Source organism: Lontra canadensis, unplaced genomic scaffold, assembly GCF_010015895.1.
Source record: "Lontra canadensis isolate GAN:19392208 unplaced genomic scaffold, GSC_riverotter_1.0 scaffold22, whole genome shotgun sequence".
NCBI classification, from domain to species: Eukaryota; Metazoa; Chordata; class Mammalia; order Carnivora; family Mustelidae; genus Lontra; species Lontra canadensis.
In genome coordinates this window covers 227112-252944 of record NW_022631016.1, presented here as the reverse complement: position 1 = coordinate 252944, position 25833 = coordinate 227112, and the positions used below count along the sequence as shown (strand labels likewise).

At 53.5% G+C, this 25833-nt stretch overlaps 1 protein-coding gene across 1 annotated transcript in view; it reads right to left on the bottom strand.

Annotated features, from left to right (window-relative positions):
* AHRR (aryl-hydrocarbon receptor repressor) overlaps positions 1 to 25833 on the bottom strand; it is a 76691-nt gene that overhangs the window by 3406 nt on the left and 47452 nt on the right. Inside the window, exons 5-8 of the mRNA XM_032861814.1 lie at positions 13082 to 13171; positions 6641 to 6770; positions 5286 to 5419; positions 2339 to 2538 (exon numbers count right to left, since the gene is read on the bottom strand). Of these exons, the coding sequence (XP_032717705.1) occupies positions 2339 to 2538; positions 5286 to 5419; positions 6641 to 6770; positions 13082 to 13171 (554 nt within the window). The remainder of the gene's footprint in view (positions 1 to 2338; positions 2539 to 5285; positions 5420 to 6640; positions 6771 to 13081; positions 13172 to 25833) is intronic.

The window sequence follows — 25833 nt, the reverse complement described above, 5'->3', positions numbered from 1 at the left end:
GACACTTACCCGTTCGGGCACCTGGGGCAGCGGGAGCCCACTTCGCACCTCAACCTGTGTGAAAAGCCAGGAGAGATTAGGGTTCCCCTCTTCCTTGGTTTTATGGGGGAAAACATATGGAAAAGAGCAAGCTGAATGTGAGTTTCAATTATGATAATCAAGCCAAAACCAGGCTGAAAACGGACAACTCTGGGACCGTGAATGAAGGTGGGAGTACTTCAGAGTGCAGGGCTGGTCCCGGGGTATGGGAGGGGTGAGAAAGCAAAGGCAGTGACCGTGGGCTCTGTGTGAGCAGGTCCTGGAGGGGGGGTGCTTCCATGCTTCAAGGGTCAGCTTGGTCCCTCGCCTGTTTTTACAGGCTTGGCCCTTGGGTATCCTGGTTTTCCTCCCTCACGTTTAGGATGTGTCATATCTTTAAAAATAACAGGGCGCACACCGTCTCAGCCAGCCAGCATGGGGGCTGGAGGGGGGCTCTGTCCCTGGAAGCCACCCCTCGCCCTGCACTCTTCCCAGCAGCAGGTGAGGGGGGGCTCACCGTCAGCAGAGGGGGCGAGGGGAAAGCCGGCCGTGGGAGCCCTCCTCCCGCCACAGCAGATGCACCAGGTTTTCTCAGTGTCTAAAGGTCGGCCTGAATGAGCCAAAGGGGGAAGGTGGACTCTGAGGAGGGATGGACAGTCACACCCACAGAGGGAGGCTCACAAATGTGGCCCTGGGGCACGAGAGAGAAGCCTCCTGGGGAGGCCCTCCCATCCCCGGGCCACATGGTGGGGTGGGGGGGGTTGAGCAGGAATCCCCTGACGGGGCCACAGGGCCCTGGGGCTCCCTCTGGATGGGACCCAGGTGTGGGGGAGGCTCATGCCAGACGTCGTGAGCAGGACCCTCCTGCAGGACTCAGGGCTACGGAGGGGACCCTGGTGGGCATGATGTTTCTGCTGTGATGTGGCTGTGAGCACATAGTTACACTCACGACACTGAAAGCGACAGGCAGAGAGGCTGAATCAGAGCTAACCCTCATCTGGCATCACAGACCTAAGAGCTGAGGGGCTCAGACCAGCCTCCGTGTTCTGCGCTCGGACCCCTCCCCATCAGGCAGTGGGTTAAGGGGCCGGCACCTCCCAGAGGAGGCACCTGGAACCGTGAAGCCGACATTTCTGGTAAGGGAGGGGAGAAGGAGCGGCATTAATGGGGCAGCATCTGAGCCCAAGGCATTCCCTGGTGGTGGGAGGTGGGGGGGGCAGGGGCTTCCCAGAGGAGGAGATGCCAGGGCTGGGAGCTCCTTGGACAGATCACCATGTGCGGTGTCAAAGGCAGGCAGATACCCACTGCTGAGAAAGCCTTTCCCCTGGGGCGAGCATCCGGGGCCCTGGCGGAGGGGACTTGGCAAGTGCCGCTGGAAAGCTCTACCAGTCGATTTAAATCAGCCTGAGAGCACAGCCCTACTTCGAGGGCTGGTCCTAAGCCCTGGTGGGAGTTGGATGAGGCCCCCCCGCAGCCCGTGAGCAGGTGGTCCAGGGACCATCGCTGAGGGATAAAGACTGGGTCGGGGACTCGGAGGGCCTTGACGTGTTGTCCTGGGACCTGGTGCTGTCAGATGTCAGACCTCCTGCCCCAGCCCTTGGTCTTGCTCACTGAGGTGTGGAAAACACAGACACACGTGGATTTTTTTAGAGAGAGAGCGTGCGTGGGGTGAGAGGAGGGGCAGAGAGAGAGAGAGAGAACCTCCAGCAGGCTCCGCACCGGCATGGCTGAGATCAGGATCTGAGCTGAAACCAGGAGTCGTCACTTACCAGCTGAGCCTCCCAGGCGCCCCTACAGAGGCACATTTTGAATTACTCCCAGGACACTGGTCCACACAACACAGACCAAATTTGTTCCATAAAGCGAATTGCCAAGAAAACTTGATACAAAGTATTTCCTACACTGGAAATCTGAGAGAAGTCTGGGGCGGGCACAAGGGGTGTTTGTCCCCTGCGGGGACACTGGTCCCCTGCATCCATTCCTGTGCTGAGCCTGGTGTGGGGAGGGAGGACCAGAGCATAGGAAACAAGGCTGCGGCCCCCAGCCTCCCAGCCGTGAGGACAGGACCCAGGGCGTCGGCTTTGAGACCATGACTGAGTGGGTTAGGGACACGGTGACGCAGGCAATATGTAGCAGCACTGGTCACAGTCGTTAGTTACACAGCATTTCTGTGTTTTCTACACAAGGTACTGGCTTTAAAAACCCCAGCCTCCTGGTGTTATTGCTGGTCAGAAATGAAGAGAGACTGGGCAGAAAATACTCCATGTGGCCTTGCCCCCAGCAGCGGGTCCGGCTGCCGCCCCAGGGGACTCACACTCACTTTGCGTCCGTCGCGGCCGAGACGTCCACCCTGTGCCTCGCCCTCAGGGACGCGTTCTTCACTTTTGTCTCTGCCACAGGAGGTAGGAGGACAGGCACCACAACGCAGAACAGCGAGAGCCGAGGGGGCAGGACTGTCCCTGACGGCGCTTTCCTCTTCTGTCCGAACAGGAATTTTAGTTTTCCTTGAAACTGCATTGTCTGGCATTTGAAAGACAGAAACGAAGGCGTGTCCACAGGGCCAATTAGCGACACTGCCTGAGAACGCAGGACGCACACTCTCAGGACAGAAACGTGGAGAAGAATCTTATCCTGAGTCACTAAGGAGACACAGACCAAGGATTCCTCCATGCTTGGCCTGCTGGGGATGGGAACGTCCCAGGGCCTTCAGAGCGAGTCACAGTTTCTCTGCGGTCTCGGGAATATCCTTTAACGGAGAAGTGTGTGCTCATGTGTGCACTCCTGGGTGTGCAGGAGTGGGAACCTTGCCCAGCGAGCACTAGTGTGCGTGGCCATGAGCGGTCACTGGCCCCCCCAGAGCCAGCCACCAGCTCTTCCAGCTTTAACTCTCCATTTCAGACTGTCACCCATTCAATGACGATGGAGCTTAGGGACAACTTGATTTTATCTGGAGTATACAGAGTGAGTTAAACAGCCAACAAGTAATTTAGGGGTTTGTGATAAAAGAAAATAAAAGCTCTTTCCACAGTGGAAAAGTTAATCTAAATTACTAAGTGCCTTCAGGGCATTTCTGCCCGTGATGGAAGAATGACCCCACAATGTGCCCCCCCCATCCGTTCCGCCCTCCAACCCTCCATCCCTCCCTCTCTCCGTCCCTGCATCTACCCGTCCATCCCTCCATCCATCCACTTACTCCCATCCATCCCCAACCTCCCATTATCCGTTGTCCATCTGCCCACTTGTATATGGATTTACTGAAGGAACAAACACTTGCAGAGCACCTACTGCTTGCCAGTCACGTGCTTGCGGCGAGAATGCAAGCTGTGCGCTGGGACATGCTCACCAGAGAAAAAAGACCTGATGTGGAATGTCTGCCAGTTTCTTTGGGGGAAATATTCCTATCATGGCTGATTTTAAGCCATCAAGTAAACGTCAACTGGACCTCTAAATTCCTGAGTACCGGTGGGCTCTCATGGGCAGCCTGAGCCAGTCTGGGTGGTCGTACCACTGTCACCCGACTGTGGCAAGAGGGTGGCTTCCATAGTCACAGAGGAACGCCAGGAGGAGCCGTGGGTCACGCACATGGGCCTGTTCTCAGTGCGTCCCTGGTGAACGCCTGAGCCCTTTGCAAGTGTGTGCAGTGACAGATTTCACGGATTAGTATCATGGCACATTTTCAGAAAAAATTTCTTTTGCTTGTTTCCTCTATTCAGTGCATTGTTTTTTAGTTTCATTTTACCCTATATTCTAATTTTTTCTTGATTGTATAGTAAAATCTCTCCCGTTTCGTTCCTCTGGAGATAAGAATTTCCAATGTACCATGAATTGGTTATCCAATTTTAAAAAGTGCATATCCCTTATAATGCAGTAAATAGTAACTATACTAGTTTCTACAAAATTCAGAACAAAATATTAGCAAAACAAAAGACCTTAAGGTCAGCAATCCCCTAAAGAAGAGACGAGCAGTCCCTGTGGGCGCCCAGGCGGCAGGCCCAGGAGCACAGAGCAGGGGAAGAGCTGCTCGTCTGGCGAAGGCCCTGGTGCGCACGGAAAGGCCTGCAGAAGCCGACGGTGTTCGGGGCCTCTGCTGTAGGGCTGAGCCTTCCCGGGGCCCCAGAGACATCGCCACCGTCACCCCCCAGCGACCTTCTTCACTGTCCCCTCGGATCAGGAGAATAAGCGCAGGAACGTGAGGCGGCCCGTGTACTGCCGGATGGCTGAGGCGCGAGACGGCCATCAGGGGCCACCGCCAAGGCAGCCTGGAGCGACTTCCTGAGCGGCCGCCGCCCTGGCCAAGTGCAGAGAAACCTGGCGGGCCGCATGGCCTCAGCGGGTGACCCGGGCCTCCGGAAGTGCAGCGGGTCCACCGACGACCTCTAGTGTGGGCAGGGGTCGGCCACGAGGCCCAGGGACGAGCACATGTGCAGGCGGAGGGGGTCTTGAGTCCTGGGCAAGGTCCGCACGGCCGCCCACTCCCGCGGCCAGCGGAGCGGAAGCCCGGGGAGGCCGCGCGAGAACCCGCAGCAGGGACAGCGTCGGCGCTGACGTCTGGGGGGGCCGGGTGTGCAAGGGCAGGACACTGTGCCTCTTGTTCTCCGCTCCTGAGGTGACTGGACACGCACCACCTGCGCGCGGCGCTTTTATTTAAGACAAAAGGCCGAGAGGAGCGGGTCCGGGGAAAGCATGGCCGGGCGGCCGCCGAGGCCTTCCCCGAACCCACCCCGCGGGACCCTGGTCTGCGGGGCCTGACTCGGGAGCGCGCTTCCGACGGCCGCTGCGGGTTAGGGTTGGGGCTCCGCAGGCCCGGAGAAGGCCGGCCGGGAGCCAGACGACGGGGGAAGCGCGGGCGACCGCAGCGGCCAGCGGGCAGCACGGCCACGGGCGGCGCGGGCAGCAGGACCCGGCTCAGGGTGACAGCGACGCCGGAGGGGCCCAGAGTCCAGGTGGGGCCGGAGGTCGTGGTGGGGGTCTGCGGGAGGGGCCCGGGGAGGGGGCGGCCGAGGGCGCAGCGGGGCGCCATCGAGCGGACCCCCCCAGGCGGTCAGGTGGGCTGGGGCGCGCCCCTCCCCCGTGCCCCCGGGGGCCGGAGGAGTCGGGCAGAGGGAAAGCCCACGGGTCCGCCTGCAAGACGAGAGGCTGAAAGCCGCAGGCCGCGGGGCGCGCAGCGCAAGCGTCCCTCAAGGGGCCGCGAGGGAGGGGCCCCGAGGGAGGGGCCCCGCGGCCGGGAGACCCCGCGCGGATCGGGCCGCCAGGGGGCGCGCACTCACCAGGAAGCCCGAGGTGCTGTCCAGCAGGCAGCGCACGCGGCACACGAAGCAGCGCGTCAGGAAGGCCGAGAAGTCCACGGGCGCGTCCGCGCCTCCCTCCTGCGCGCGCAGCAGCCTCCCCAGGACGGCGTCCTCTGCGGCCCGGCGGAGAGACCCGCGGTGAGCGCGCTCCGCTCCGACCGGCTCGCCCGCGCGCCCGGGGGGGGGGGGGGGGGGGGGGCTCACGGCCACACGGCAGCGCGCGCGGCCACACACCGGGCTTTCCCACGCCACTCCCGTCCGCGCGCCGCCATCGCCACGCACAGCCTCACACGCACCCTGACCCAGAGCCTCCACACACGCTTCCAAAATGACACACACCGCACCTCCCACGCCACTCCCCACACGCCCTGACTCCCGCACGCCACCTCACACGCACACATCCTGCCTCACACACCCCACTGCACACACCCGCACATACACACTCACCTCACACACAAACCTCACCACACGTACATCCCACCGCGCACACACCTACCACATCCCCCACACCCACTCCCTCCACACACCTGCCCCACCACGTGCGCACACACGCCTGCCGCACACGCCCGCCCGTCGTCGCACGCGCGCACACACCCACCCCTGGCATCTCTCCCTGTGCTCCCCGCCGGCCCTCAGCGCGCGCGCTGCCCGGGCAAAGTCGGCCGCCGCGGTCCTCTGCCCGGAAGCGCGCCACCTGAGCGCGCGCGTGCAGGGCTGCGGCCCGGCCGTCCGCCCCGCTGGGGTCTCAGGAAGGTACTGCACACGGCCCCGGCTTCTCTCTCGCGCTCGGCTTTGTGCGGGAAATCAGGGGGTCGCCCGAGACTGCTAGAAGCTCTTCTTGACCTGCTTACAACTTCGAGGGGGCGTGTAGGAGAGCTGGGAGCCCCCGGGGGACACTGCCCCGCCCCTCCGTCGCCCGCCTGCGCCACGACCTCTCAAGGACAGGGACGCCGGCCGCAGCGGTCGGGACGGCGCAAGGGCCGTGGGCTTAGAGGAACCACTTCGCGGGGGGCTTGCCCGCAAGGGGCGAGGTCTCCGAGCAGTAACCTGTAGGCCTTTTTTCAGGTAAACCTACTAGGCCCAAAGGAGTTTGCTGGAAGACGTGCGTCTGGAGGGGGAATTCGCAAAAGGAGAGCCCGGTACTGCGGCTGCTCTGAGGTGGTGCGCGGGAGCCGGACAGCGGCGTGGGCAGCCCGCGGCGCTACGGCTTCTCCCCGGAAGCGGAAAAGGCCCCGCGCTACGCTCAGGAGCGCGCACGCCGACGTCTCCCGGGGGCACGCGCACGCCTCCCGCCGCTCGGCGTGGGCCCTGCACGCGGAGGCCCAGAGACCCACCTGTGTCCGCGGGCGGCGGCTGCCCGCACGCCGCCCGGGGGGGGTCCATGGCCCAGTGCAGCTGGCGGCAGAAATCCTGGCGGTCGTCCACGTGGATGTAGTCGTAGACGTTCTGGTGCATCACGTCCGTCTGCAACAGGGCAACACCGCTTCAGGGCGGGCGTCCGCGTGTCCGTGAGTCGGAACCGCGACCCCGCCGGCGGCTGCGACGACGCGTCTCGGAGGCCAAGGCAGGGCTTCGGCGTCTGACTCCTGCGAGGGCCCCCGCCCCCGCCCCCACTCGCGCAGGCCGTGCTCTCGGGGCGGAGCAGGAGGCTTGGAGGCCGAACACCTTGGGGGTCCAGGGCACCCGCTTTCCCCCAGGACTCGGAGAGCTCCCCAGGCCGTGCGTTCACGAGGCCCGACGAACAGAAGGTCATTGGGGAAGCATCGCTGAGGAGTGAGATGGGAGCGGCCAGCGGTGCAGGGAACCCTCTGAGCACATGAGAGCCTTGCCAGGCCTCCCGGCCAGTGACCTCCTTCGTCCGAGCACCTCCAGGCCCCGCGGCTGCTTCCTTCCACGATGCCGCGAGGACCCGCCGGCTTCCCGCCCTCTCTCTAGTCCCTTGTCCTCTCACCTGCTTGAGCCCTGAACACAGAGGCCGACCCTCAAAGGCACCAGGTCTACACTGGGAAGCTGCAGTTCAGGACGTAGCCGCCACAGCTGCGGGCTACAAAGACTGGTTTCCGAGGAACACAACTATGCGACTGTCAGCACGAGTGTTCTCAGAGGGCAGAGCAAATTGCTCCCTTCCCTTCCCTTAACTGAAGGGTGTCACCCGTCATCCACACCGAGAGCCTGGCCCAACACCAGAATAACCGGCCGGGTGCCCTTGATGATCTCTTCGGAATGGGCCATTTCTAAGTTTGTGTCCTTTCCCAACAGGATCATTATGATAATTAGATGGAGAGAAAGTTCCTGAAGGATTAAGACCAGAAATTAGGTTACTTTGAAAGAAAGTCACTAGTAAACTCACCCAGACTGGATGAGACCCACCATCTTTTCAAGGGGCTGTACTCTTGCCCATAACTCCAGGGCTAGGGTTCACTGAGACCCCCAAATGTCAAGCAAGATACAAATGCAGGGAGGCAGAAAAAGAACATAATCCTAACTTGAAAGCTGTACTACATTCACCCGTGTATTTCTTACTCCAAAGAGACTATGTTTTCAGAGAAAGAAGTGGTCACAGAGAGGTGAATGCTTCTTGTCCTTGGTCATTGTCATCCAGGGTCAGAGGCTCTGGATGTGAACTTGAGGCCAACAGGCAGAAACCAACTCATGGTAGAAGTGGATGCATCAGGCTTTCCCTCCAGTTCAAGACTTGGGGGCTCCCACTCCCCTGCCAGCTCTGACCTCACTTAGCAGCTCCTATGGTCCTGAGTGTCCTTCCCACAGGGACACTTCCTAAGAAACTTCTGCAATTCAGTACAGCATATGGGTGGAAAAGTGCCTGAGTCAAAAGCATGCAGTCGGGAGTGAGTTCTCAGTGGAACCCCCATCCAGATCAGGAAACAGAACACAAAAGCTTCCCAGAGCCCCCTTCCTTCCAGCCCCCTGTGGGTGGCCACGGTGCAGATGAGGCGTGCTATAGGCTGCTTATATTTGTAAATGGCACGCTGCTCTTCCACGTCTGTCCTCTTGTCATCACCACAGTTGTAACGTTCACCCATGCCGTGCCGTGTGTGCGGCCGTGGTTTCTCATGCCCACAGGGTGTTTCCACCTGATTAACTCACTTGGCCCCTTCCCCATGGCACCTCTGTGTCTGACTGCGTCTCTGTTGGGTGCACACCTGGCGGCGGGGTTCCTGGGTCGGGGTGGCAGAGGGTCAGTGCTAGCAGACAACACCAAGCAACTTTCCAGAGGTAGTGCCTAAGTGGGCCACTGTGGCGTTTCCCCCCAGTCCAGTCGCTTCATGTTCTGGCTGACACGTAGCATTCCCAGCCTTCTTTCTCTGAGCTGCTGTGGCACCTGTGTCACCAGTTCTCACTGTGGGTTTTTTGTCACTGTCATAAAGCCCAAGGAAACCGTGCGTCTTCTCACATAATTATTGGTCTTCAGGTGTAAGTTTGCACGTGTGTACGTGTCATGTTGGTGTGCGCATGTTGCTTTTTTCTTTTTTGTCCTTCCCCCAGTTCCACTGAGCAATCTTGCTGACTTTCTTGTTCTTCATCTGCTCTGGACATGGGTCCCCTATTGGGTGGGCTCTGCTACCAATGTCATCACTCCTTGGCTTGCCTTCCTGCTCTCTTGGTGGATCTAATGCAGCTGATTCATCAGTCTTTCCTCATGGGTAGGGTTTTGCCCTCATCATTCCTCACCGATCTCCTAACTTAGCCTTGAAGCTTCTAGAAACTTCTCCCATCACGGATATTCACTATGCATGTTGTGAAGAGGATTCACTTCTTTTCCATGTGGATCCGGTTCACCCAACTCCTTTTGTTGACAAGGCCACCAGTTCCCCACCACCAGGCAGTGTCCCTTTTATTATAAATCTCACACCCATGCACATGTGTCTGCCCAGAGCTTTCAGTTCTGTCCTATGAATCAGTTCATCAACTTCTGTGCCCAGCTCATGCTCTCCCAGCAACTGGGTTTTATAGGAAGTCTTATGTCCAGCATGTAAGTCCCCAGTAATCACCACTCCTGCCCCCTTGCCTCTCTCTGGGTGGTCCCAGCTGGTCCCAGCTCTCTCCTTTCCACCTAGAAAAGCTGCTCAGTTTTTATGTTATTACCTCTATAACATGATCTGATATCTTCGTAGTGATAATGGAGCCCTCCAGTTCACAAATATGGTATACCCTTGTTTGTCTGGTCCTTCTTTAAATTCTATAAATAATGTTTTCTGTTTTCTGTGTGAGGTACTGTATACCACTTGATGGGCTCGTTAGCGGGAATTCAGTGTTCTTCTATCCTGCCGTAGATGGATAGTATTTTCCCCTGTATAGTTTTGATGAAAAGAAAAGACCATGCTGACCTCTGAGCACTGGATAGTCATAGTTCCCACGGCAAGTCAATAAACAGGCACCGTCATTCAGTTATTCTCTTGTGAGCTTTAGTGGGTGATCCCACACTTGGCAGAATCCCAGAAGGTGGGTGTCCCTGGATGCCCTGGTCATGTCTTCCCACACCTTAGTTAATTAGCAGATGAACATGCAAGAGGGGGTCTGTGGCTTAACCAAAACAGGAGACAGACCAGCTGGGGGCGGGGGGTATAATAAAACTGGAAAAGATCATTCTGACTCAGACAAATTTGAAGACATATCAAATGTGAATACTTTTTAGGTTGGGGAATAAGGGCATAATAATTAGTGTGGCATGTCTGGCTGCCTTTGGTCTCCCTTAATTTCCCAGAGTCTGCTCCCTACAAAGCAAGGTCAAGCAAAACAAATGGTGGGGAAATGTGACAGAGAGTGGAGAGAGTAATATAGCTATTGTCCCAATAGTGGGGCAAAAAGCAAATAGTGGGAAAACAGACACAGCTTTGACCAAGTCAAACCAGCCTTCGTTTTAGCTCTAAACCATCATTTATGGAGCTAAGAACAAAATCATTACCAATTTTTACAAACCTCATTCCAGCAGTTGTCATCTTTACTTTTTGTGCAAATTGTGTACACATCTGTCAACTAGCCTGTGGGACTCGTACCTGCTCCAAGTGCCCTCCCCCGGGTTCACATGGGCACAGCTTTCCCCCAACTGCTGGCCTTTGAGAGAATGGACCACCTCTTGGATCGGTAAATATCGATGGCATCTGAATCCCACTTGCTCATCACAAAGACTCCTGAACCTGAACACACTGTAATAATCGGGTCCCAACTTTTGTTAAGTATTATGCATAAGAAGCTCACAACAGCACAAATCTATTCTAATATTTTCCCAAAGTATTTTGCATAGAGACAATGCCTGATTTACTGGCATTTGGATACAATTCCCTTATAATAAAAGGCAAAACTTTATTTTACATGTTTCACTTGCTGGAAAATCACCAAGCTCCAAGAAAACCAAGAATCCAGGGTGTAAGTTTAGACCTGGGTCTGGAGCTGCCCCTCAGGACACGTGCATTTATCCCTGAAGCCACCCCCCAGATTCTGGCTGAAGGCAGGCAGCTCTGGGTGTATGTGGAGAATACAGAGGGCAGTTCAGCAGTGACAGGAGCTGAGGAGAGTTCTGAGCAGGGAAAAGGGAGACCAGACCGTGTTTTCCTAGATTTAGGCCTTGCACAAGCAATTAGGGAGACAAAAACAAGCCTTTATCAATTGGGGGCTGGAATCCTATTGTGTCCATAGCCTGGCTAGGCTATCAGCGGGTCCCTGAGCTCTGTGCTGTGTGAGGGGGCTCTACGGCCAGAGAGTCGGGCAAGCTCGGCCCCCCTGAGAGCACGTGCAGAAGGCCAAAGTGGGGAGGAAGGGCCTCCGGTCGCCACTCCCGCCGCTCATCTGTCTGGGGTGGCCGAGGCCTTCCTCACCACTTCAGATCTCCTGACATCTGCCCCACAGTCTTCAGGAGGTGGAGATGGACATAAGGACACAGCGACAGACCCCTATCATCACCTGCCAGGAGCAGCCAGCGGGCAGTCTCCCCTGCAGCAGGGCTGGTGGTGGGGACGCCTCCCCCTGACTGTCCCCAGGCGGCTGAGGCTCTGCCCACCGGTCTGGCAGGGCAGCCCCCGCAGTGCCTCTTGGAGGTCAGGCCCACCGCACTTCCTCTGCTGGCCACACTGCTGGTCCTGCCTGTGGGGTCCTTGCTGGGGCCACGCCTCCCTGCGCTGCAGGGGCTGATCCGAGTCGGCCCCCGGGGTTGGCCTGTAGACGAGCCAGCGGCAGGGAAGAGGCCGGTCTGGGTGGTGTGTCAGCCATTCGGTCCCAGGTTCGGGTGGGAGGAAAGCGGATGTAGAGGTGGATGTAGAGGAGTTGCGACTCAGAGTCATCTGTACAGTGACAGCCATTCAGTTTCGGAGATGGCTCAAATGACAGTTTTCATGGAAATCAGGTCAAATGTTCAGTCAGCTTCAGGGGCCTCAGGACAACTTGAATTTTCACATGTTAGGGACCCACATTCTCTGATCTTGGCTCCCGCCTTGGCTCCTGGGCACCCTCTGGGTCTTCCACCCGTCCAGCGAGATTTCCGTTATTGACTCCATGTACTGCCTCCCAGCTTCGTTCATTACTGGGCTCTGATCCCGGATCCGGCACACATTTCCTCTCTGCTGGAAGGTGCCCCCACCACTGGAGGCGGGAGACCGGGCCCCTCGAGCGCTGGCCACGCCCAGCCTGGGACTGCCTGCCGTGGGTGGCCCGGAGAGTCTGGCCAGCGTCTCAGCGGGCAGTTTTCTGCTGGCTAGCCCTGGCCCGAGCACCTCGGTGACCTCCCCACCACCCAGGGGCCATGGTCTCCCCCTCCCCCATGAGGGTGTCTCTAGAATGTGCCCAGCCTCCTGTGGGCTCCGCCCTCTGTGCCCCCGTGTTACTAATTAATGCTTACGCTAAATTCGCATCAATTTTTATATTAAGCCATTCAAATCCTTTCACAGTTTCTGCCTCCGAGCAGGACCCTGACTGACACACTGTACACTTGATTTTCCAAAGTTGTATTCTGTTCTTTCTCTAACTGCCTACTTGTACATTGAATAGAGTGTGTTCATAATTTTGCACGGTGAGCCCCTCTTGAGAGTATCTTTATGGGAATGGCTGTGGCCCTGCTGCTGAAGGGTCACATTTGTGTTTCCCTGGGGCCCCGCGATCTCATCTGTCCACCACTAGCTCTGGACTCAGGGGCCTGCACTGTGTAAGAGTGTAACTTTGGATTTGGACTTCAAACTCAAGCTTTGGATTTCTCATGAGCAACTTCTTTCCTTCCCAGAGCCCCGGCAGAGAAGTTTCCTTTGCCCTTTCTGGGCCATGAGTGGGGTGTTTTAGTGCACCCTTTTCTTGAAGAAGGATCTCAGTGTTTGATGGGTCTCAACCCCAGAACCCTGTCCCAATGTCTGGAATCATCCAGCCTGGGCAGGCCTGGGGCAATGGACCAAAAATTCTCTGTGGATCAATAAGGGCATTTCCAGAACACGCTATTTCCTGAATATGCACCAAATCTGGGGTTCCAGACAGTGATGCTGCAGTAAGCAAAGGTGCCCTGGTGCTCGCCAGCCCCTCATACAAATGTGAGATGCGTAGTTTGGGGCACAGCCAGCAAAATTCACTGTTCTGTACACTTGTGACACCCTGGACACCGTCACATCTCTTGCACAACCCCACGCCCCAGACAGCACTGGGACGTAAAAATCCTTACCTGCTAAAAGCTCTGTGGTAAGAAAAGCCCAATTTTGCAGATGTTTAAGGCTGGAAGACAGTAAGCACGTGCAAGACAGTGGGACCCGCCACATGGCAGGTCAAAGAGCTGTGTTTACCTGGTGGAAGCCCAGATAGTCCACGATTGTTGCTGAAGCATAAAATATCATGCCTTCCGCACTCACGACCAGGGCAAAGCCATCGAGAGACTAGAAGAGACAAGAACTCAAATTGGCTCCTGCATACATTCTCAAAATCCTCACAATGAGAAAGTGCAAGCATTATTTTTGCTGCATTTTCAACCATTTCTCTTGTTTTGAGGTCCATATTCATAACCTCCAGAAATACCCCCTTTTAAATTATGAGTATTTTGCAACAGGTCCCAAGTTAGCAGACGACAGGGGATCTTGGTCATGGTTTATAAGCCACAAGACTGTTCTTCCTTTTCTAGTGATATAAAACTCTTGTTTTATAAAATACAAAAATCTTCATGATGAGATGAGACTCCACCAGTATCTGGGACAGAAGAGAAACCTCACTTCCCCAAAGCAGACTTTCCCCGCTCACGCACTTTCTTCCAGCCTATGTTCTGGTTTTCCCAAGAGTTTTTATCATGAAAAAATGTTGAACTCCATCAAATACTATTTCTACATCTACTGAAATAATCACATAAAATTTCTTTTGTCTATTAATGTGGTGACTTTGGTGATAGGTTTCTGATGATGAATCGTTCTTGTGTGTTAAGGGGTTAGCCTTATCATAATTTTAAATATGTTCTTGGGACTGACAAATTTCACTTAGGAGATACCCATCTATATTTAAGGAAAAGCTAGCCCATGAGCATCTCTGCTTATTTTCGTGGGCGATCACCAGAAATGAGTCAGACCCCCCCTTCCTCTTTCCCATTTTTAAGGCAAGGTTAGCCTTCTCTCTGAAATTTTTCTCTTTGAAAGTTTTCACTTCCACAAGCATCCAGCTTGGGCACATTCTGAGGAGAGGGCAAGTGAAAAGGGGCAGATTTTAGCACCATGTCAATTTATGTAATGGTTATTAGTGTATCCAGGTTTTTAATTGTTTTGTATATCAGTCATAGCTTCTTAAAATATTTTGCATCAGTGCATCCATTTCCTCTTCATTTTAAATTTGTTACCATATGTTATTCACAATATTTTTATGATTGTTAAATCTCAGTTGTACCCATAATTTTTGGGTGCGTGTGTGTAGGAAATTAGGGGACATGGCTGTGCTGGGGCTGACTTCAAGTCTTTATCTGAGAAGCAAGCTCGGCGGCCCCGTCCTGCAGGACCTTCCAGAACCACGGCAGTGAGGCCGCACGGGGCAGCCGCCGGACTGCACGGTTGCCGAGCACTGCAACCACCTCGCTCTATCCACCCGTCTGTTCTCTTCTTCCTCCTCCTCACCATTGTCACCGTCATGATATAGAAAATGACAGTTCACGCTGCGTAGGTCCTCATGAGTGTCACGTGCCCTAGTGGGGTACCTCATTCAATTCCATGTCACCTCCATGGGGCAGGAGGTGGCGATGCTACTTGGTCAGTGCAGAAGCTGGAGCGGAGGGAGGCACCTGGCAGTGCAGTTCATAAATATTTCAATTTGTGTCTTTAAAATACAGACATTTAGAGACTCTAACTTCTGTAAGTTTGTGGTTACTAGCAATGTATCCCAATACTCATTTCTCTTAATTATGGACCATGTGGGATACTTTTTCAATTTTCTTTCTTTTTAAATTTTTTGCCATTTTGTTAAGTGGTAAATTTTTTTACCATTATTATCATTTTCATTTCTTTGACTACTAATGCAATGGATATTAATGAGACCTTATACATTTACTGTTAATCTGTAGTTCTTTGGCAAACTGCCCATGCATATCATGCGCTAATTATTCTGTTAAGGTTTATAAATATCAATTTCTGAGAGTTTTAAAATTACTGATATTGAAGGTTTCTAGACATTCTAGGAAAATGGCAGCCACTTAAACCCAAATACCCTCACCTCTAAATGATGGAAAACAGCACAACCGTGTGTAACTACACACATCTGTGCCCTTGTCATGAGTCATGTTGAGAACACAGGGAGCTAGTACCTCCCAAGCACAGATGAGCAGAGAAGCCAGTGCCCAGTGAGCTATGGAAGGGAGAAAGTGTGTGTTCTCCTAATGAAACTCGAGGAAAGAGCCAATTAAATCCAATGTAAGTGGAAGAAAAAAGATTTTAAAAAAGTGAAAAAAACCCACAATGATATTGTTTAAAACTGCCAAATAATAAACATCATCAACAAAGTCAATTTGGTTCTTTGAAAAGATTAATAAATAGATAAACCCCTAGCAAATTTTGTCAAGAAATAAACAAATTACACCAGAGATTTAAAATCATTACAGGTCCTTCAGACATTAAAAGGTTAGTAAAAAATATTAAGAATGAAATTCAATAAATTAAGCAATTTAAGTGAAATGGACAAATTCTCTAAAACACACTAACAAAAGTGATACAAGAATGACTAGAAGGGGCACATGGGTGGCTCAGTCAGTTAAGCATCCAACTCTTGGTTTTGGCTCAGGTCATGATCTCAGGGTCATGAGATTGAGTCCTGCATCGGGCTCTGCACTGGGCATGGACCCTGCTTAAGATTCTTTCTCTTTCTCTCTCCCTCTGCCCCCCACCCCCACGTGTGCTCACTCATCTCTCTTTCAAAAAAAAAAAAAAAAGAACAACTAGAAAAACCAAATAGCCCAATATCTATTAGATAAATTGAATTTGTTTTTTTTTAAAGATTTTATTTACTTATTTGAGAGAAAGAGAGCATGGAAACATGAAAATTGGGAGGAGCAGAGGGAGAGGGAGAATAAGACTCCCTGCTGAGTGGAGAATTTGATGAGGGGCTTGAAACCAGGACCCTGGGATCATGACCAGAGCTGACATTAGACACTTAACTGACTAAGCCACCCAGTCATCCCTAAACAAACTGAATTTGTAATAAAAACCTTCCCGCAAAGAAAACTCTAGTCACAGATCAGAAAACACAAAATGCCTAAGAATAAATCCAATAAAAGACATTCAGGACCCAAATAATCCAAGAGATATGCAGTGTTCTTGGATTGAAAGACCCCATGCAGGTAGAGAGCCAAGTTCCCTAAGTCAGTCTGTGGATGTGATGCCATCGCAATCCCCATCTCAGGAGGGTTTCTTCTCTCAGCAGAAACTGTCAAGCTGATTCTAAAGTTGGTATGCATAAAGGGCCCATTTTACTAAAGCAACCATGTTAAAGAAGAACAAAATGTTAGAACTTATGCTGACTTTGTGACTTAGTGTAAAGCTGCGGTAACCAGGTCAACATGGCGTTGTGTCTGGGACAGCTGGTTGTCTACATGGAAGAAATCGACACTGACTCCTATCTAATTCCACAAAAATTAATTCAAGACATAGCTTAGGCCCAAAGATAAAACCCCATAATCATAAGGTTTCTAGAGGAAAACAAATTGTCTTCCTAAGTTGGGGATAGGCAGATTTGGATAGGACACAAAAACACTAGGCTTTCATGGAAAAACCCGATAAGCTGGGCTTTATGAAAAGACACTATTTAAAAATGAAAAAGGACAAGCTACAAACCAAGAAAACAGTATTCATAGTATATAGACAAAGGACTCTATCCAGAATACATAAAGAATGTCTATAAATCAATTGTAAAAAGGTGAACAACCCACTTTTTTTAAATAGGCAAAAGTCTTGAGCAAACCCTTTATTACAGAGATGGAAGAACGGCCTGTCTACAGATGGGAATTCGTCAGCATCACTAGTCATCAGGGAAGCAGAATGGGAATCACATGAAGACACCATTTCATACACACTGGTGTGGTCACAGTCAAGAAAACAGGCAGCACTACACGTTGGTAAGGATACGAAGCATCACCGTAAGAACATAAAAGGCGGCGATCTTGTTTTGGGAAACTGTTGTGTGATTCCTCATAAAAACAAACGCGCATCTCTCCTGTGAGCAAAATTCCACTCTTGGTGCTTACCCAAGTGAAATGGGTGTGGTCCCAGAAACACGCGAACAAGAATGTTCATGGTGGCCTTATGCACAGTAGTCAAACTCTGGAAATAACCCAGCACCTACCAACCAGGGAACCAACACCAGAGTAACCCTAGTGCGGGAACTAGCACAGAGGCGAGCACGCAGCTGATCGCGGGGCCTGGGCGTCTGCTTACATGGAGCCAAGAGCGGGCCCGACAAACCGATGGGACAAATACTGGAAAGTGGTTCCGTGGCAGTGGCCAATGGGAACAAATTAAATGGAAGTTGGGAAAGACGTCTATACAAATACGTTTGAAAACCTAAATAAGTATATGTTTTCCTAGGAAAATATGATTTACCAGAAGGGACTCATGAAAGACAGAACCTTAAACAATTGATTTCTGTAGAAGAAATAGGAGAAGTTACCAAGGAGCCAGCCCACAAGAATGCACCAGGCCCGGATGGATTTGAGAGCTAATTCCACCAAGTGTTAAAGATCAGATCACATCACTGCCCATAAATTGGCCAAGAGCGTAGAAAATGAGGGAAATTTTCTAATTATTTTTAGAACTATATCATTGACACTTAACTCTGATAAGGAAAATATAATAAAAATAAAATTACAGACCTTTCGTTATTAATGAGAACGTGCAAATGAATTATTAGCACACAGACTCCAGTTTCGTATCAAGGAAATATGATGGCCATGACCAAGTAGATGTATTCCAGGGATGCAAGTCTGACTCAACATTAGGAAATCCGTTAGCATGACACACCACATGTACAGATCTAAGGGGAAAAGCCTTATAATTATCTCCATAGATGGTAAAAAAAAAAAAAAGCTTTCCACAAAATTCAATACTTATTCGTTATAATAAAGAATTTATTCCTATAAATGTATAAAGAATTTATTCCTATAAATTCCTATAATTCCTGTACATTATTGGCATTATAGGTACATTCTTTTTTTTTTTTTTAAGATTTTTTAAATTTATTTGGCAGACAGAGATCACAAGTAGGCAGAGAGGCAGGCAGAGAGAGAGGAGGAACAGGCTCCCTGCTGAGCAGAGAGCCTGATGTGGGGCTTGGTCCCAGGACCCTGAGGGGATCATGACCTGAGCGGAAGGCAGAAGCTTAACCCACTGAGCCACTCGGGCGCCCCTATAGGTACATTCTTAACATGATAGTGTGTGAGCGTGTGTGTGTTATTCCTAGGGAACCAACTTACTTAGTGGGGAAATAGTCTGTATCCAGTAAGATCAAGAAGCAAGGCAGATACCCATGATCTCCCATTCCAGTGTGTGCAAACCTCGGCCCCAAATTTGGCTGGCCGCTTGATTTTGTAAAGAAAATTTTCCTGGAACACAGCCACGCCTGACCGTTACTGATCATGCGTGGCAACTTGTGCACCACAACAGCAGAGCTGAGTGGTTGCAACGTATGGCCTGCAGCGCTGAAAATATTTACTGTCTGGCCTTTTAAAGAAGAGGCAGGCTGACTCCCGGCCCGCAGTGAGCACCGTGGGAGGGAGCTGTTGCCGTGAGTCAGGAGGAACCAACAGGAGGCGGGAGAACTGGAAGAGGAAAATGGTCTCTGTTTGCAGATGATATCACCGTTTTCCTGGAAAACCTCAGAAAGCCAATGATAAAATAACTCAAAAAAAAAAAAAAAGAACTCAAGGAGGCAAGATATAAAATTAAATACATATATTCAATAATCTTTATATACTTTATATTAGAAAAATGAACAAATTAGAGGATGTGATGATAGATCAAACCTCATTTACAAACATCTCAAAGAAAATCCAAGTACTTTGTAAATAAACTTAGCAAGAAATGTGTAAAACCTATGGGAAGAGAACTTTAAAACATCTCGAGACACAAAATTGTATTTGAACAAATGCAAAGACATCCTTTGTCCCTGGGGCTGATTCGGTACCTTGCAGATGCCCGCTGTGCCCAGGTGAACCCGTCAGCTGACGCTCTGTCTGTGCCCCGTGTTTGGAGGGAGTGAGCTGAGCCTAAGCACGGGAGGTAAACATGCCCTAAGAGCTACAAAACACAGGAGACGAGGGAGGGAGGGGTCGACCTCTGGAGCCACACCGGCTGGCACTGTGCTTCTGGGTCCAGGCAGGTCATGGCTGTTGCAGGGAGTCCAGAAACAGGCCCCAGTTCAAGCAGGAGTGTGGCATAGGAAGCAGGCATCATGCCAAACCGCTAGGACAAACATGGGCTTTTCTTTTCCTTCCTTCCTTCCTTAATTTCTTTCTTTTTTTGAAGATTTTCTTTGTTATTTGTGAGAGGGAGAGAATTCAAGAGAGCATAGCAGGGCAGAGGGAGAAGCAGGCTCCTTGCTGAGCAGGGAGCCCAATGTGGGGCTCGCTCGATTCCAGGACCCTGGGACCATGCTGCGAGCTGAAGGCCACCACTTCACCAACTGAGCCCCCAGGGACCCCAAAGACAGGCTTTTCCGTAAATGAGGCTCTGTCAGCTGTTAGTCAGTACTGCTTTTTGTTCATCGGTCTGATCAGGGCCGGAGAGCCAGCCACAGGGTGATTTTGTGCCTTCGGTTTACCGAGTTGACGAGCTGACGTGGAGTGCCACCTTACGCCCGTGGCCACCAGGGCTCATTCTTTCACGACATATTCATCAGGCTTCTGTGCAGGGTCTCCTGACCTTGCAGAATTAGCCGTCTACCCTCTCCTCCCATTCTGTGCTCTGCAGTTGCTTGGGGAACTTGGTATTTTCTGTTCCTTACAGGTTTTCTAAAATTCACTTATTGAAACAAGGGGAGCACACACACCCCAAACCCTGTCTCTGCTCCTGCTTGGCAGTGTGATGTGACTTTGTTCAGAGTAACATCAACCTAACGCACAAACGGCTCCATTCTAGATGCCGCAGGGCGGAGGCTGGGTTCTGGGGAGCTCCCCTGCTCTGCACCCTCACGCTCCCGTACGAATGTAGCTAGCTGGACAGCAGAAGGATGGGACGACCGTGGAAGGGCCAGAGACCCCCAGTACCATGAACCCTACGGGTTCCGAGCTGCCAGATTCCATGGTGCTGTGGTCAGACCTCCGTCTCATGGAGCCACACAGACCCTGTCCATGGTGAACGTGTCTTCTTCTGGGTGACACCTTGTCTTTTCTGTCTGCTCCCTTCTTTGTTTCCATACAACCGTGTTGTAGATTTTCTGCCTTCTTCCTTTCAAGGCACGAAACAACTATAGTTTCGGGGGTGTGTTCTCTGTGTTGGGGCTAGAGGTGTGGGAAGCACGCACCTGCTGACCAGAGCCGGTGTGCGATTCCCAAAGACGGTACTGCATGGCCCCACAGGGTTCCCGGGAGAGCCTTGGGGCAGCTTCATGTAGAGATACACATTCAGCTGCTGAAGTATAATTCAAGAAGGAAAGTCACAGCCCTCATGAAAATATAAAATAAACTCTCGCCAAAGGTCTTCCTAAAGAGGGAAGAAGTAAGATTCAAAACCAGTCCAAAAGGCACTGGAGGAGCTAGCTGTTCGCAGGCCGTCAGGATAAGATTTCTGACGCAAAACTACCCTTTCTGGTAACCCTCAAGTGGCGTGGCTCCTCCCTGACTTGACAGTTTCAAAGTTGAGGACAGTTTTCTGATGTAGAGGTGCCAACACCAGGGCAGTGGCTTCAGGACAGGACTCCGAGTTTGTGCTGAATTTTCTGGCCAAGAAATCCCAGCCTCACACAGCCCTCCAGCCGTGGCCATGGATTGAAATGGCCCATCTCCTTGCAATGCCCCCCACCCCGGAATCCCACTGTACTTCTGGAGGAGGAAACTGACCTCATACAACATAGGTGTCAGGCAAACGGTCTCCAGGAGTCAAACAAACTGTGCTGTCATTTAATACCCGGGCAGCTGCAGAGAAAGCGTCTGGTCCCCCTGTCCTAACACCTCCGAATGGTGAATGCCAAGTCCAGTATTTGCCCGGATCTCACCCTGGGGGGCCAGCTGAGAGTTGTACATATGCCCTAACCCTGCCCTGCCCCGGTGCCTCTGTTCTCAGACCCACAGTATTTGGCAGGAGCACCTATAAATATTTGGGTTTTGTTTATCTCCTTTATCAGAAGTCCTGCCTTCTCTGCCTGAGGCCAAAGAGACATGGAGGCATGTGATGACATTTAGACCAGCTGTCGCCCTGCTGGGGTGGGAGCCTTGCTAAGAGGAAAGAGGGCACCTGGCCCCCACTGTTCCCACGCCAGCGGCCAACCTCCTGGGTGTGATCCGGCCTCCCTCCTCCCCCTCACTCAGCAGGACAGGCAGGGCTGAAGCCTCTGGGACGGGTGCCCATGGTGGGCTCCTGGCAGCAGCAGGGAGAAAAGGCTGGTACCATCCTCTTCCCATGCAGTGACAGAGACACGTGGACAAACCAGGGCAATGTCACTACGGCAGTTCACACTTCACTGATGGTGACACAGCATCCCGGAGGGTAGCCCCCAACCACGGATGCCTGTGCAGCCCCACCCGTGGGATTTGGACAGACGCGGGTGGGGACACACTGGCGTCCACGGAGGGGCTGTGAGAAGAAGGGCGTCAGTTGTGCTAACAGACTAACAAGGTGAACCTAAGTCATCAGCAGGCCGCGAGGTCAGGTGACATGTGCAATGGGTGTGCAGTCAGACCAACGGCCACACGGTGCCGGTGATGGCGACTCTGGCCAGGCAGCGGGTTTGCGGTGCACGGTCCTCGGCCACCGCAAACCCCGCAGCAGCGCAGCCAGAAGGGAGGAGGGGCCCCGGTTCAGCTCCCTGCATGGCTCTTCCCAGAGCAGAGGCTGCCGCACAGGACGGAGTCTGCTGGTCACAGCTCAGAGACCAAAGGACAGCTCGAGGCTGGAGCATATAAAATGCCTTCTTAAAAAAGATTTTATGAGATTAGTCACAACCAAAAACAACCTTAATTTTAACTCGCAAGGCAGAAATTAAAAAAAAAAAAAAAAGGAAAAGACCATAAGACGCTATTTGCCACGTCATATGGATTCAATATCACACTGACACTCCGCGCCAGAATCATCACGCCAAAGACTCTTACACATGTGGGACCGTCCTTCAAACACGCATCGCCAGCGTCTGTTTTCCCCCGGTCTCTTTTTAATCCTACAAGAGTTGTGTGTTTTTTTTAAACATGGTACATGGAAAATGAGGTCACTTTTCCAAGTGGAAAAAAGGATTTGGTCCCAAACTGAACACTGAACTTTTTTTTTAATGGAGGAAAAAAAAAATCACATCTCTGTTCAGTTACTGAAAGTCACGAAATGTGCACCTGCCGCTCAAGCAGGGAGCAGGGACACCGCAGGTGAGGGGGTGAGGGCCCTGCCAGATGCAGCTGGCCCCCGCAGCCCCTCTGTGGGGCTAAAGGCAAATGTTTAGAAAACCCGGGACTTCCTTTGGCAGAACTTTGAATATCCTGACCTCGTCCAGTCCCGTGGCAGAAAAAACAGCCAGCAAGTACTTCAAAGATCATTTTGTCAAGGTCACAGCAGAGAAACAAGAATTCTAAAGGGCCCCTCACGGCTCCTCCCTGGAATAAAGGGATGGGGGATCCCCCCCCCCTCCGAGAGTCATCGCCACGGTTACGGAGCCACAACACAAGGCCCAGGCGGCCAGGCACTCGTCACGCGAGCGAGCGGGCACCGGGCAGCTGCTGGAGCCACATCCCTCGCAGCCTCTCCGTGGGGCCCATGTGCGTGCGAGGCCCGTTCCTGCTCAGGGAGCGGCATGACCGGCTGTTTATAGAGCCACAAACAGCACACTCAGCCTTGAATCTCTGCCACGGAGCTGCAACGGCACTTGAAATGGTTCTGGAAAGATGCAGTTGGCCGACCGCGGCAGGACCACAGAGCCGGAGGCAGGTGCGGACCCTCAGGCCCCCACTCTGGTTAACCCGCGGCCCCTGGGGTCCCTGGGGCCTTCTCTGCCCCAGGCGCCACTTCCCTGAGGCAGACTCCAGGGTAGGGGAGGTGCTGGGCCTGGGTGGGGGGGTTCCTGGGCCGTTGGTGGAAACAAGAGCTCTGGAGCTCCCCCTGGCCTCGCGGGGCCCGGCGGGCATGGAGCCCAGCACTGGGAGCAGGCTGCGGTGTCAAATGTCTACTTCCCGTCCCTTGTCCCACGCTGCTACTTCAAGGACACTTCAACCGTGTGCTGCCCTTTCAGCTCTGTGGCCTTGGGCAAGTGAAGTGACCTCTCTGGGCCTTAGTCTCCTCATGTGAGAATCGGGAGTGACAGCCGTGAGCACCTGGGAGGGCGCGTCCCGCCCCTCCCCCGCACGGAGCGAGCACAGAACAACCCCCTCGATTCCTACTCCTAGTCCGGTCGAGGTACAACCGGAACGCAAGAGTCTGTGCCCGACGTGGGATTTTGATACCAGCAACGCTGAAATCATTTCCTGAAGTGAGAACAAAGCCTGTATTTGAGAACTGGGATCTACTTCCCAAGCACAAAAGTCTTAGTGTGAAGTTTAGTTCCTGAAAAGTCAGGCCAGTGAGGGACAGTCGAGAAGTCAAGACCGCTGGGGACACCGACAGTCCATCTGGAGGACGCAGGCCCAGCCTGCGGGGCTCCTGATCGTTGGAGGGCTGAACGAACCCGGCTGACCCCCAGAATGTCTGGCCTTGCTTTCTGAGCACATCCTGGAACATCAGCCTCAGCCTGGCTATTGCGGGTCACTCCAGGCCTTCCGGGTTAGAGCCCGCCTCTGGACAAGTTCTGGACCTTCTCTCCACACGTGGGCAGCTCCACCCCCAGGAGAGCCCGAGCTTGCTTTGTCCCCCGTTCCCTGCCACTTTGAAGCAGCAGGAAAGGGGGCGCTGGGGGCTGGGGTGGCTTGGGGATAAGCCCCCTGAAAACCACTGTCAGGAAGGAGGGCTGCCAGGGCCAACCCTGTAGACCTGGGAGGGTGCTGGCCGCCTCTTCCCAAGAAGGAGTCGGGGTGAGAGCCTGGGGTGCTGGTGGGCAATCCCCAACAGCCCAGGGGAGCTTGCCCCAGGACGGAAGAAGTCAGGGGTGGGGGGCCCACCAGGCGCTCCAGAGCCCAGGCGACGGGCAGGTCAGGGGCTCGGCTGCTCCCCTGTGAACAGAGGATGACCCCGAATGGCCCCAAGTCCCTCGAAGGCGCCGTGCCGGCTCTTCTCCCAGAAATGAACCCGTCACGTGAGGACGCGGTTTGCCGTTTCTCAGTGGTCACAGATGAACACACGAACAGTGAAACGTGAACAAGTTACATCATGTGGCCCTTTTGTGCGCCTCCTACGGGCTTCCCTAACAGGGGCTGGCCAGGACCCTCACCTTGGCTGGGGACCTTCTCAGTGGGGGCAGGACCTGCGACACAGGTGTCTAGGCCCAGGAGGCCCCAACAGAGCAGGGCCAAAGGGAACGGACGCGCTGATCGCTAAGCAGTGAGGCCACCGGTGAGCCCAGCTCAGCACCTCAGGGTGCTCAGGGGCTCGCGGGGGTGGTCAGGAGCTCATGGTGGTTGGGGGCACATTCATGGTAGGTGACTGGGGGCTCACACTAGGATGTCTAGGGTCCATGGTAGATGGTGGTAGATAGTCAGGGATTCACAGCGGAAGGTCAGGGTTCATGGTAGATCATCAGAGGTTAATAGATGGGGGGGCGGTTCGCGGTAGAGAGTCCTAATGATCTAAACGCCAGAAAGAGGCCAAGCCTGGTCAGGTCCCAGACACCTGATCCAGCCACAGAGATGGGGCCAGGAGCCATGCACTTCCGACCCCACAGGGAGGCCACTGGATGGGCAGAGGGCACAACCTCTTAGGCCAGGGCAAGACAAGGTTCAGAAGCAGCACAAGCCAGTGGGCAGGGCACTCGGGTCAGCCTGGGATGCCCCATGCACATCATCAGGCTGGCAGCAGGCCAAGGAGGTGAGGTGGGGGACTTGCCTTCCTGGCCTAAGGCTTCTGTTGAACCCCTGTGAGAAACTGCAAGGGGCTCCAGAAGACTGGGTCCAGCAGGTACAACAGAAGATAACCAAAGGCAGATTCCTCAGAGCAGAAAGACCAAAGCAGGAGCCTGGGGACCAGGAGGAGGGAGACCCTCTGGAGGGTTGCAGCATCCATGGCCTGTCACCAGCCACAGGTCCCCAGAAACACACCAGCACTTCTCTGTTCCCCCCACTCCCATCCTTCAGAAGTCGGGACAGAGGGGGTCACAGGATGCCCCTCCTGAGGCCAGTCGACCTCAGCAGGTTGGGGCTGGGGAGTGGCCCCTGCACTTGCTCCTGACCAGGGAGTTAGGCCCCAACCCCAAGGCCCCTCTGTCCAAGTCCAGTCCCCTCTTGGTGGGCTGGGACGCTCCCTTCCCCACTCCCACACTGTTCCCCTGTGCCTGACAGCACTGCCCTGTCCTTCAGGTGGATCCCTACTGTGTCCCCCTTTCTGTATCAGGCAGCCCCAAGTTTTGGTCATGACTTTGCTGGGGTTTTGTGTCTGCTCTTCTCACCCTGTGTTTCTGGGGACTGGTCTCTTAATTTGGCCGAGTACCATGTGGAGGAGCCACTAAAGGTGACAGGCTCCAGGCCAATTTTGTCTCATGAGGTCCAGTGGGAGGTTGGGTTTCTAGGTGTTTCTTTAGAAGAGCCATGGTCTGAAGGTGGGAACTCTCTGTGCTTGTTGTATTCTAGGTCCTGAGAACTAGTCCAAAAACCATACCAGTGTGGCTCTCGGCTCCCTGCTCCTCCCTCCAGGCCCCCCAGACAGTGCCCGCATGAGTCTCCATCCCCCGGCCCAGGAGTGCCTGGGAACGGCTGGGACCCCTCCCCTGAGGATCCTGGGGTGGCGCACAGCTCAGCACACCGGAC